Consider the following 12,271-nt stretch of genomic DNA (forward strand, 5'->3'; position numbering starts at 1 on the left):
TTAAAAACTTAATGACAGTTCCAAAACAAATGACTAGACCTTATATATTTTATAAAATGCATGTCAGCCATGTTCATTAATTTTAAAATAAGCATAGCTGCATATCACATGTTTTCTATTTCCTTTCAAATTGTATAAATTTTACTAGTGCCTAAGTTATTAGGTTCCTTTTTCATTATTCTCCCAAGACATGCACAGGAAAAAGTGCTGCCTAATCTCCCATGTCTATTTCAAAGTGAAGTTGGGTCATGAAAAATTTAGCTTTTCTTCTGCTCTACATTTCAGATCATAACTTTTTTTCCAAGATATTATTATTAAAAATATTTCTTGTCAGGAATGCAGGAGCCTAACTGTCTTTTCACTGAAAGTCTTTGCAATAGGTTGTTGGACTAAGGGTTTCCTTTAAAAATAAATAAATACATAAATGTGAAACCATTGAGAATTTTGACCTCATTTGTGTTTCAGGAAGATCACTGTAGGGAAACATGTGAAAGCTAGAGAGAGAGGAGAGAGCAAATTCTTGCTACAGACAAGAAATGAAAAGATTCTGAACCAGCCCAGGTACAGCCCAAGGACAGATTCATGTGGCCATGAGGAAGAAGAGTGCTTACAGGAGACTGCATCTGCCACCACTTTCAGTTTTCAGTATAGAAATATGGTGTTAAGAAAGATGCTTCACCAGGCCTGGGGATGTAGATCAGTGGGTAGAGTGCTTGCCTTGCATGCACAAGGCCCTGGGTTCAATCCCAACTACCACAAAAAAAAGCTTCAACAAATTCACAGAATCAGTGATAGATAAATAATCCTAATCGTTAAAGGCCAAGGCCTTCAATTTAAAGGAATATGCACCATTAAATAAGAAAGAAAGCAAGCTTGGCTGGGGATGTGGCTCAGTGGAACAGAACTTGCCTATCATGCACAAGGCCCTGGGTTCAATCCCTAATATTGAAGAAAAAGAAAAAAAGAAAGGAAGTGAAGCACAACAATTATTATTAAACTATCAAATTTTATTAAATGTTCACTTAAAATATTTTCAAGTAAAAATATGTACAAAAACAGATATAAAAGTTTGGAGCAGCTAGAAATGTAATAGCTATACATACACATAAATACAAATTAAATTCGATGCAAATTGAGTGACATCATATTGCACTAAAATTTATTCCATATGAAAGTACATGCATCAAGAGTTTCCATCAGATGAAAGCACACTTACTTCATAGCGTCTTACCACTTACACAAATAGCCCATAAACACCATCTGGCAGCGTGATTGCTGTACCAGAACCTTCCCCAGAGGGAAGTCATTTAGCAGTAGAAAAATCTATTTTATTTCACATATCACATGTTGGAACAGGCACCAGGGCCAAGGAACCCTAAGAAAGAAACAATGCAATCCATAAGTCAAACTCCCTTTGCACCATTTATATTTTCATATTTAATATTTTAGTCCTCCAAATATGATTGGACTGTAGATGCAGAAAAGCAATTTTGCTCTTTAAGAATTTATCAATCAACACAAGACATTGTGAAAAATTTGTACAAAATATATACCATCACCTTTACCAGTTTCCATTATCAGAAGCAGAGTGAAGAAACTCAGCCAGAGATGAGGACCACTAAAAATATTGAAGATCATTCTTCAATATTTTGGATCTTTCTGATCCTGTAGTTCAGATCACTAGGCCATCATGCTCCCCCAATTTGGGACTGATACAAAGTCATACAAAAGCATTCCAGCTAGGCAGGAGGATCACAAGTTCAAAGCCAATCTCAGCAACTTGATATGAAACCCCATCTCAAAAGTTTTAAAAATTTTAAAAATGGGCTGGGGATGTGGCTCAGTGGTTAAGTCATCCTGGATATAATGCCTAGTATGAAAAAAAAAAAAAAAAAAAGCATTCCAAGCAATCCAGATCCAATTTAGGGATTTACTGGTCTGTAAAGTATAACTTAAGCACAGCAAAAAAAGAGATGGTTTTCAACATAATCCTCAAGAGTAGATTCAATTGATGCAAATCATTGATGCTTGCCATAAAATATAAATGGTGTTTAAATGCATTTACATACAATACCTAATAATAATTCTAATCATTAAAGACATAATAATACATTAGCATAGACATACCAGCACACATATGATTTTTTCTACCCTGTAATAAATGAAAAAAGTTACTGTGTACTAGATCAAATTTTTAGACAAAGCTCTACAAAAGAACCCAATTTAAGTAAATACAGATATATGTACAATAAGACCTGAAAGACTTATCATGAGATAAATTCAGAATTAGTAACTAAAAACCATCTCTACCAGTGCATCCCTACCATGTAATCCACAATATGACAAGTAAGAATCAAGTTCTATGACATGTAGTCAAATCCTTGACAGAAAAGTAAGACAATTAAGTTCACCAAGCATTCAGTGCAAGAGGTCGTTTGTCTCGGCTTTTCTGGCATGTGCTTATGAAACCACAGGTAGCCAACACTTAGCATCAGTAAAACACAACAAGGTGTCCGTCCATCTGCTTTGCACAGGGCGAACACACATCTGATCCTGACATTTGCAAAGTTCCCAAATATTGAGAAGTACTACTGAAAACTCCTCACTATTGTGCTACAATCCATCCACAGAGACAGATTTGCCGCCAATGTCTGTGTTCAAAATGAACATGTTGCTAAAGCAAAGTACATCCTGATATTGTTACCGATTTAGAGTAACAAAGTAAGAGAGTGAAGTATTATTCTACTCTTGGAATGTGGACACCTTTTTTTTAAAAGAAGAACATAAGTATTAAAAGCTTAATTCCAAACTAGGAGCGGCAATGCATGCCTGTAATCCCAGTGGCTTGGGAGACTGAGGCAAGAAGATCTGGAGTTCAAAGCCAGCCTCAGCAAGGTGAGATGCTAAGCAACTCAGTGAGACCTGTCTCAAAATAAAATATAAAATAGGGCTGGGGATGTGGCTCAGTGGTTGAGTGCCCCTGAGTATGATCCCTGGTACCCACACACTAAAAAAAAGTTTAGTTCCAGATTGATAGCAGTAGTAATAACATCACAAGGAAAAACTACTAGATAAAAAGTTTCTCTAAGGAGAAGATCAGATTGTTTAAAATTGTTGGAGGTTTCTGGTAGCTTGTGCAATAACCATAACTATGTGTGTGTGTGTGTGTGTGTGTGTGTGTGTGTGTGTATATGCATACATGTATGTATATATATATGTATACACACACACACACACATATATATATATATAATGCTTTTTTGCTTTCAGATTAATAAAAAGTGCTATGGGGTAGTGTTTGCAATAATTTATATACACATAGCTGTTTATGTAGACCATTTCTAGTAAATTATAAGCATACATTCATTTGAAACCATGTAGTTATTTTTCCAAAGTATTTTTCTACTTTAATATTATATTTTCATATTATATTAGTCAGCAACTAGAAATTTAGAATGGAGAAGTTCCATGAAAAAAAAATTAATTCAGAAATCTTTGAAATAAGACATCTGGATTCTAGGAACAGAGAACCACAGTGCATCGTCCTCTGACTAGCTCTACTTGAACATGCCCTAATCAGGTTCATTAGTAGGAATGTGTGGTCTAACTTCACAATGCGTGTTAAAGTAAAGCCACTCACTACCCAATTATACAGCTGCAACATTCAAAGACCTCACACACTTTTCCACAAGATGCTGTGCAAAATTCCCTGTTGCAAAAGGTGCTCAAAATAGAGTCGTTACTGCAAAGGAGATAACTGTGCATTGGTCTTTGTTTTCTTTTCCCCTCTGGCTTTCAGTGTGGCCTTTAGAGGCCTCAATAAGAGGTAACCAGGACTTAGCAAGTAGGTCTTCTAACCAATAAATTATTTCACTTGAAAATCATACTTTAAAAAAACTCAGTAGTGTATAGGTTGAGGGGAAAAACAGTATGCTCACTTTCAAATCACTGCAGCCATCTGTATGGCTCTCAGATGCCTAATGCTCCAGTTTCTGGAGAGAATCGTTATCTATAAAACTGTATAGGCAGTTATTGATGCTATAAATGTACCCTTGATCCACACAGGCTGAAATACGCAGCTATTTGGAGCTATTTGGAGACTGCAACCATCCTCACTGTTTTAAGTCAGTGGTTAACTAAGAAGAGGGGAAAATACTCCCAGGAAAGTCAATGTAAGTGGCAAATTCACTAATTATCTAGATTCACTAAGAAAATCTAGATAATTGTGTGAATACAAATTAAGACTCACTTCCTATTTTGAGGGCTTAATGTTAAAAAAAATCCAACAAAAGAATCATTAATTTATTCAAATAAGATGGAGAAGTGGTTCTCAAAGGTCAAGTTAATGTTGCTATGAGCTTGTAAGGAAGGACGATATCTCACAACATAAAGAAAATGGGTGAACTTTCTGAGACCAAGATGTACCCTTTTGTGAATCTGTATTTGATCTAAAAATACATAAACACTTATTTTCAGACACCAATTAATTTGAAAATGCAATAAAAGGGAGAAAGGATTATCTTCAAAAACTGACTGCTGGATTACATTTTTTAAATACAGTAATAATAAACTACAGCCTACTTAGAGGTCACACTTTTAGACACTCCAGATATTAAAATAGATTTTTAAAATACTGTTTATGGGGAAATTAAGCTAAAAATACATATATAGGCAATAATTCTTTTACATATAAATAATGTAAATGGAAGCTATGGAAATAATTCATTATCTACTCTAATTAATATGCACAATGAGCTTCTTGCCAGCTACATAATGTCATGATTTAATTCCTGACTTGGAATGGTTAGAAAAATAAAATGCATCTCTGTAAACATTATCAGCACCAAAATACTGCATATCATGTAGAGTAAAAATGAAGCAAGATTATATTCAAGTAAACTCAAATTTCTTGAGTCATTTGTATTCAAATCTCAAATTTATCTATTCCTTTTCAAATGAAGAAAAAGACCTATGATTAAAACCACATTTGCTGTTTTTCTGTCATTTACCACTGACACATAAAATACAATAAAGGTGAAGCTATTTCCTTAAATAGTGCATATCTTGTGAGAAAGCTACACACTTCAATTAATGTATAAGTTGAATATTTAAAAATATATCCTATTAATGTCCCATGCTTATTTCTATGGGGAAAATAAAGGACATTCTTTTACATTACTCACAGAAATAGATGCAGATTTTGTGTGGGGCTAGAAGCAAATGTACTTTTGCTGGTCTTCTTTAAGAAAGTTTATACAAGATTCCTAATGCAAAATTAGGTCCAGGATCTTGGAAGGGGCCTGTCTACATGAAAGGTGCTGCAACTTATGTTTCATTAGCTTCTCAGGATATTGGTTTATGCATAGCAATTCATTTTTAACATTCTCCAATTATGTTACATAATATGTTGCATAACATCAAAATAGTTACCTCTAATCAGAAACTACTCTTCATTTCCTGATACGCTGACCTTCAATTCTCTATCTTTTCTTAACTTATACCTGAATTGTAAGAGATAACATTAACAAAGGTCAGAATTAATATCTTTCATCACCTTACATTCATCTGCCAATTGAGATAAAATTTCTTGAAGACTCATCACAGTTCATGAAGTATTCTGTTATATAATTATACTCCTGTTAACCATCTGTTGATGTATCAAACAGAAATTGGGGAAACAATTCCACCAGATAAATGAGACAATCTGGAAGTGTTTCAATGTACATATTTTAGTGTTAGAGAAAGTGCCCTCCATTGCTAATATAACCTAACATCTGACTTCAGCAGGGCTGAAGGAGCATCAGTGTAAGTGCACGGAGTGGATGCACATTCCTAAGTTTTATGTTTGGAAATGGAGCCAGCCATCTTTTCTAGGACAGATCAGTAAGCTCCTAAAGAAAGACAAGAACACAGTCTACTTCCCGTCAACCACATCACGATCTGTAATAGTCTAGTTTTCTTCATTTGATCAAAGTAAAAAAATCAATCTAACACTTTAAAATAATAGGGTCAAAATAGCTCTATGAGAAAAATATTTACTGCTAATATTCTTAATCATGAAAAGAAAATCATTCCTAATTTTAGTTATGTTTTAGCTTTGGAAGTCTTAACTATATTTCTTAAATCATAATTAAATATTTGAGAATTTATGTGCTAAAAAAGAATATTTGAAAATAGCACATTGGTTATTTTAAACTGTATTGGGTACTGGCCACTTTCTGTAATAATAAACTCATGGTGTTATAGAAATGTTTGAGTATGCACAAGTATAACATATGAGTAGCCCATACACACGTACGTATCTAAAGATATGAGAAACATTTTTACTTTGCATAAAAATATGCACATACAAGTGTGCAGAGTTTTTGAACTAGAATATGTTTTACATGATACTGTTCTGAATACAAATTATAAATGCTCATTCCTTGATTAAAGAAACCCTGTTTTTCCTGATATTTCCTAAAAATAAAGTAAAATATGACCTAATCACCATCGCTTTTTAAAAAAGTGGCAGACTTTTTGTCTAGTTAAAATTGGTACTCTAATGGCTTAGAAACTAGGCAACAGACAAAACATTGTGGAAAGTAAGGGAAAGAATTATGAATATGTATACTAATCAGACCCTACAATGATACATTTAAAGAGATATTAGAATCAGAATAAACGAATAAATAAAAACATGAGACAAATCAGCTACTGGAGAGATAAGCACATTAACTTCAGGAACAACCAAATCCTACCCAAAACTCTCCAAGAGATGTTGCTATATTTTTCAATGGGCTAGAAAAATCTCAAGAAGAATCTGCTATTTAGATCTTATGGTCTAGACAGTGTAAAAATTAGTATATAAAAGAATTTTTTACCTTTAATAATATATAGTTGGCAGAGATATGGGCAAATGAACAATTTATATTGGAAAAAGGGACTACAAATCAAAATTTGAAAACCCTATGCAAAGAATAAATAAAAGAAACTGATAGGAATTTTCTTAGTAACCTACATTCATCATAAACATCAATCTTGGGTATATATTAACTGTGATAAGAGTAAAAATTAAAATTAATGAATTGGAATTACTCCACATTTTATAAATCATCATTTCTACTTTGAATAATTATCTATGAACTCTGTCTGGTCTTAATGATTTTAATCAGTATAATTCTTTGAAAATTTCTTATTTTCAAACAGACAAAAATTAAGGGATGAAACATACTCTGGCCATGACTGGCCATTTAATCTTAGATGTGTATACATTAATAGCTTAAATTTTTCATAATTACATTACTCTCATTTGAAAATTCCACAATACTTTCTAATTCTGACATAACGCCACCTGTCTGAAGACACACACTCATGCAGTTTCTCTTTCTTTCAATAAACTTATTATCAGTTATCTCATTTGCAGATAGAATGATGATTAAGGTAAGGAAACTACGGACAAATCCTAGATCCAGAAGTGAACTTTTTTTAGAAACATCGGTTGTGAATCTTATTTAGCGGTGACATTTCTTCCTATATTTTTATGTAAATACATTCCTTTTCCTAATTGATCTGGACAGTTTTACCCACAGAAATAGTTTAATAAAGGATAAAATACATAAAGGAAATGCACAAACTGTCAAAATTCATCACCATGTTAAAATAGCCATGAACTAAAAAAATTGTTCAAAATTACTAACATTGCATCAAGATGCAATTACAGAGATGGGCCTAATGTTTTGAATATTTTCTTTATTGGTGATTTCTCTCATGCTGATATTCTAATTTGAAGACTTAAGAATGTATATATTTAGGTTTGTTCACCAATGGGTAAATTATTAGAAAAACAGGAATCTACTCTTAATTTGTTACCAAAATGGACACAACATCTTGATCAAATGAACTGACATGAAAACCGAATGGCACATTAACTGTGGACCTTCCTCACAATGAGTGAAAAGATATCTAACATAATAAATTCTCAAGGATTTTTATTCAAACACAATTCTTGGATTTGCCTCAGAAACAACAGCTCTTAGAAGCTGTTCTTTAATATGTTCAAGAAAATTCGTACATTCCCCTCATCTTTTGTTCAAGTGCTCTGGGTATATAATCCAAGAAAGGATGAGTGATATCCAAGTTGATATCTAAGGGAAGCAATGCAATGCCAATATACAATTTCTGTCCTCTTTGCCACAACAATAACATATATTCTTTTTTCTCAGAACAATAGAAAACATTTTCACAGTATAGTCATCTACAGTATGTAAAACCATGTTTACAAAACCCCTATGTACAGAAAACATCTCAGTCATCAATGTAAAAGTTCTCAGTCATGATACATACGTTGTAGAGAATGACCACTATATTAACTGTCTATTCCTTTAGTCTTTTTCCCTAGTCCCTACAAGTAGCTAGCTTTCAGAGACTCAAGAATTATGTGAACTCATGATGCAATTTGCATATTAGTTTTCTACAACTACATAGAGTTTTGACTAAATTTCTCAGAAATCAGTTTTAATACATGAGCTATGAATAAAAACAAATGATTCCTTTAGTCCATCACCAAAGTTGCAATACTCCAGGTTTTCAGGAAATGAATTAAAGATCCATATTGCATCTCTCCCTTGGGAAGAGTGTCAGGATTTCAATGCATTAGTTCATAATTTGCGACAATCTTCTTCTGGTACAACTTCCAGTATTATCTGTAATGTTCTGGTTATTCTATCTGCAAATAAATGAAAAAGAAAAATTAAAAATGCATAGAAACCAGAAATGCATAAAAAGAGCAAAACATGAGTTATTTGGGGATGAATACTGAAAACACACAACCACCTATTTCATACAGTACTTTCAAGAATTATTTACTTCATTAGAATCCTATCATGCTCAATTAATTTACTTGTCACTTCTGTAACTCCCCATGATGGCTTCTCCGCAAGAATACATTAATATTTTGTATTCAAATAAGGACTTTTATTCATGAACTAGGCAACTGCAAATATTTTGAGACAACAGGACCAAGATAGAAATGAATGTTCAAGAATATACTGCATATTCAGTTTAAAATTGGTTTGTTTTTTCTGTACCTATGAGATCACAGCCAGAAGAATCCGGAGTAGAATCAGAATACAATTTCCATTCTCTAACTTGTATGTATTACTGAACAAATCACCTTATCTCCCAGGGCCTCATTTATCTCATAAGCCTAGGGAGAGACTTGGACTAAGTCAATGATTCTCAAGGTGTGGTCCCCAGATCAGCAGCATGAGCATCACCAGAGACAGAAGAAATACATTTTTTGGAGCTCAATTGTACACCTACTGAATTGGAAACTGAAGGAGGGGCTCATTAGTAATTCTGTAGACACTACATTGTAAGAGCCTCTGGGATAGAAGATTTCTAAGGTCATTTCATCTCGACAGTCCTAGAACTCTGTGACTCCAGCTTCAGGGACATTCTTGTTTGCCTCTTTATCATTGATCCCTATGGAACCTCTTCAAGTTTCTACTAATCCTGGACCAGGCTAGAGTTTATCCTCTTGATGGTTTCAGACCCAGATCATCTCTCATCCAGACACACTCAGAAACACAGTCTTTCTCTTCATTTACGACTTGTCAGCTATAAGAACCCATGCAAGCAATAATTAACACTACAAATGGCATTTTTGCATCCTTTGTTTTATAAGCATGTTCCCCAATGTTGTGTTCCTCAGCACACTGAAATGTAGTCTACATTAACTACAAAGGGTTTGGCACAGTGCTGGCAAATGTTAAACTCTATGCCAAAGTTTCTCAGAATATATTTTGTCACAGCCCACCCTTCAGTTGAGAGCATAAGGGAACACTCCAGAACAATTAGACCCCATATTTACAGAAAAGGGAAATGGTACAATTATCCTATCAAAATAGACTTTTGTGGGGAAAGTAAATATGCAGCAATAGTGAGGGAGATCTGACTTTTGTAGGCAGATAGGGGACTAGAGCTATCTAATCAAAAACAAAAACAACAAATATAAGAGTCTCTATCATCTCTTCTTGGGATCTCAAGATTAGAATAATTTTCATCATTCAGCAGATGATTGATCTTGGCCTTGACTGAAGATGGCCACCAACTTTGCTCTTCTAGGTGACTTACAGTAGGGCCAGACAAGGGTGTTCAAGGGAGCCAAGTAAGCCTCTTGAGAAACTTCCCCAGAAAGGTGGGAACACATGGCTTCCTACAGCCATGTCTACATCCACACTCAAATGAGGTTGGTGGCTTTAGGTGAATCAACCCACGTTACTACTTGCATCCTGAGTTTTCAGTAATTGCAACAGACAAGGTCTAATAGCAACTATAGTATTTCTAGCTTTACCTTTCTGGTTCAGCTGTTATAAATAAACTGTAACAACTGACCTTGCAAAAATCAACCCTACCTGGCACAGGCATGGGAGCTGTCGCCAAAGGTGGGTAAGTTTGTAAAGTAATGTAAAGCCAACCTGCCCTGGAAGTTATGTTAACAATAATAGCATTAAAAAAAAAAAAAAAGCTTCCAAACCTTTTTCACATTCATGATCTCATTTTGTCTCTATGATGAAGATCTAAGAAATGTAGGCAAGCTTCATCAATTGAAAATGTTAGGCTGCAGTCTACCTGAAAAGTCTGCACATGCATTATCCAGCTTCAGGGGTGTTATAAAAGAAGCTGTCTTAACACACCATGGGCAGCATATGCTTTTAGGACTCCGGAGTCACAAAATCACAGTCCACAAAGATGGATTACAGTCCTTCTCCTAGTGTTGCCCAGAATGATTTTTTACAATCAAAGATTTTGTTTAAGTAATGCTGCCCTCCATATCTCTCCCTGAGCAAGAGGGACCAGCTTCCAATCACCCCATTTGCTCTCTCCTGTGACAGGGTTTGGCTGATAGATAGAGGTAGCCAAGTAAAACAGCTCCTGCAGGCCCTGGCCTTATTCACTGGGTCTTGCTACCTCTGTGCTTTTGCATATGTTAGTGGGGTATCTGCCCCTTTTTCCTTGCGTGAGAGGCTCAGATATCTATAAATAAGTAAATAACGTAAACAACCAACCAGGAGAATTAAGCACTCTGCTACAGATGGCAGGAGAAAAGCTTTCTGTCTCTATCCCCTTAAGAGCGTGTTTTCTTCTCACCCTGGAAATGTTATCATACAAAAAGTGGTTCAATACTGGCATCCTGTGGCCAGAAAAATTCATGAGATCTCTGGAAATCTCAGATTCTGGGGTTCTGGACATTCCCCAGCTATCAGTACCAAGCAGCTTTTCACTGGTTTCTGAAGGTTGTTTAGTTATCTCTCATTGTCAGGGGAAGAGTCCAGGAAAGATGTGCTTTGATAGACTTTCATTCTCCCAGGCTAATGGTCTCATGTATATGAGGACTAAAAAAAGATAGAATAAAAGCTGAAGAATTTTGCCAAAACAAAAGCACTAAACAAACTGGTCTAAACAAAGGCTCTATTGGCCTCCAAGTTCAAGTGGAGTTTCTAAGAAAAAGTCCACTTTGGGGGCAAGGATCGGCTGGCAGTTTAGGACTCTAGTGTGTCTCTATGCATTTTGTTTTGGCCAAAGGCTAAGAAAATACTTGCGATTGCAGCAATAAATATTATGAATTTTCTTTATTTTTTACTATAAGAATTCTGCCTATGAGAAAAATCAAACAAAATTACAGAGGATTGTTGCTTTTTGCTACTCTCTTTCAAGATAGCTATAAAGATAAAGAGTTACCATGATCACGATTTAAAGACAGAATGGCCACGCTCCCTGGTAAGACTTAATGGCATTTTTGAGAACCAAATAACCATTCTGGGACTACTCCATTGCTGCTAGTTTCACATACGGCTAACACTGAATTCAGCGGCCTTGGAGATGTTCAAAACATCATTAGAGACAGAAAAATAGGAGCGGGGAAAACCCTCCAAACTGCATGAACAGGGAAAGACAGCAAAGAATGAAACATAAAAATTGTTTTTGGTGTGAACTGATAAAGAAATAGTACAGGACACACATGTTAGTTAGCAAGAGGAAAGAGCTGTTAGAATTAGATACCAAATACCATTTGGAAACTAATAAAAAAAAAAAAAAAAAAAAAAAAAGGAGGGATTCAATGCCCAGTAAGTGGGACAAGACATTTGCTTTCATGAGCTCTTTCTCATTGTAGCTCCACTCCAGGGCCGGGGGTCGTTCTTCCTAAAGGTTCCTGGCTCTCTGTGGAGATCAGGCATTTTAACTGTGTGTAGACACAGAGCTCACAGTGATGGGCACCAATCTGTCC

The 12,271-nt window shown here is 35.0% G+C and overlaps 1 protein-coding gene across 1 annotated transcript in view; it reads right to left on the reverse strand.

Annotated features, from left to right (window-relative positions):
- Positions 1 to 8,639: 8,639 nt before the first annotated feature.
- The window catches only part of Slc7a11 (solute carrier family 7 member 11), a 64,917-nt gene continuing 61,285 nt past the window's right edge, over positions 8,640 to 12,271 (reverse strand). Inside the window, exon 12 of the mRNA XM_026386192.2 lies at positions 8,640 to 8,707. Within this exon, the coding sequence (XP_026241977.2) occupies positions 8,640 to 8,707 (68 nt within the window). The remainder of the gene's footprint in view (positions 8,708 to 12,271) is intronic.

This window comes from Urocitellus parryii, chromosome 10 (genome assembly GCF_045843805.1).
Source record: "Urocitellus parryii isolate mUroPar1 chromosome 10, mUroPar1.hap1, whole genome shotgun sequence".
Lineage (NCBI taxonomy): Eukaryota > Metazoa > Chordata > Mammalia > Rodentia > Sciuridae > Urocitellus > Urocitellus parryii.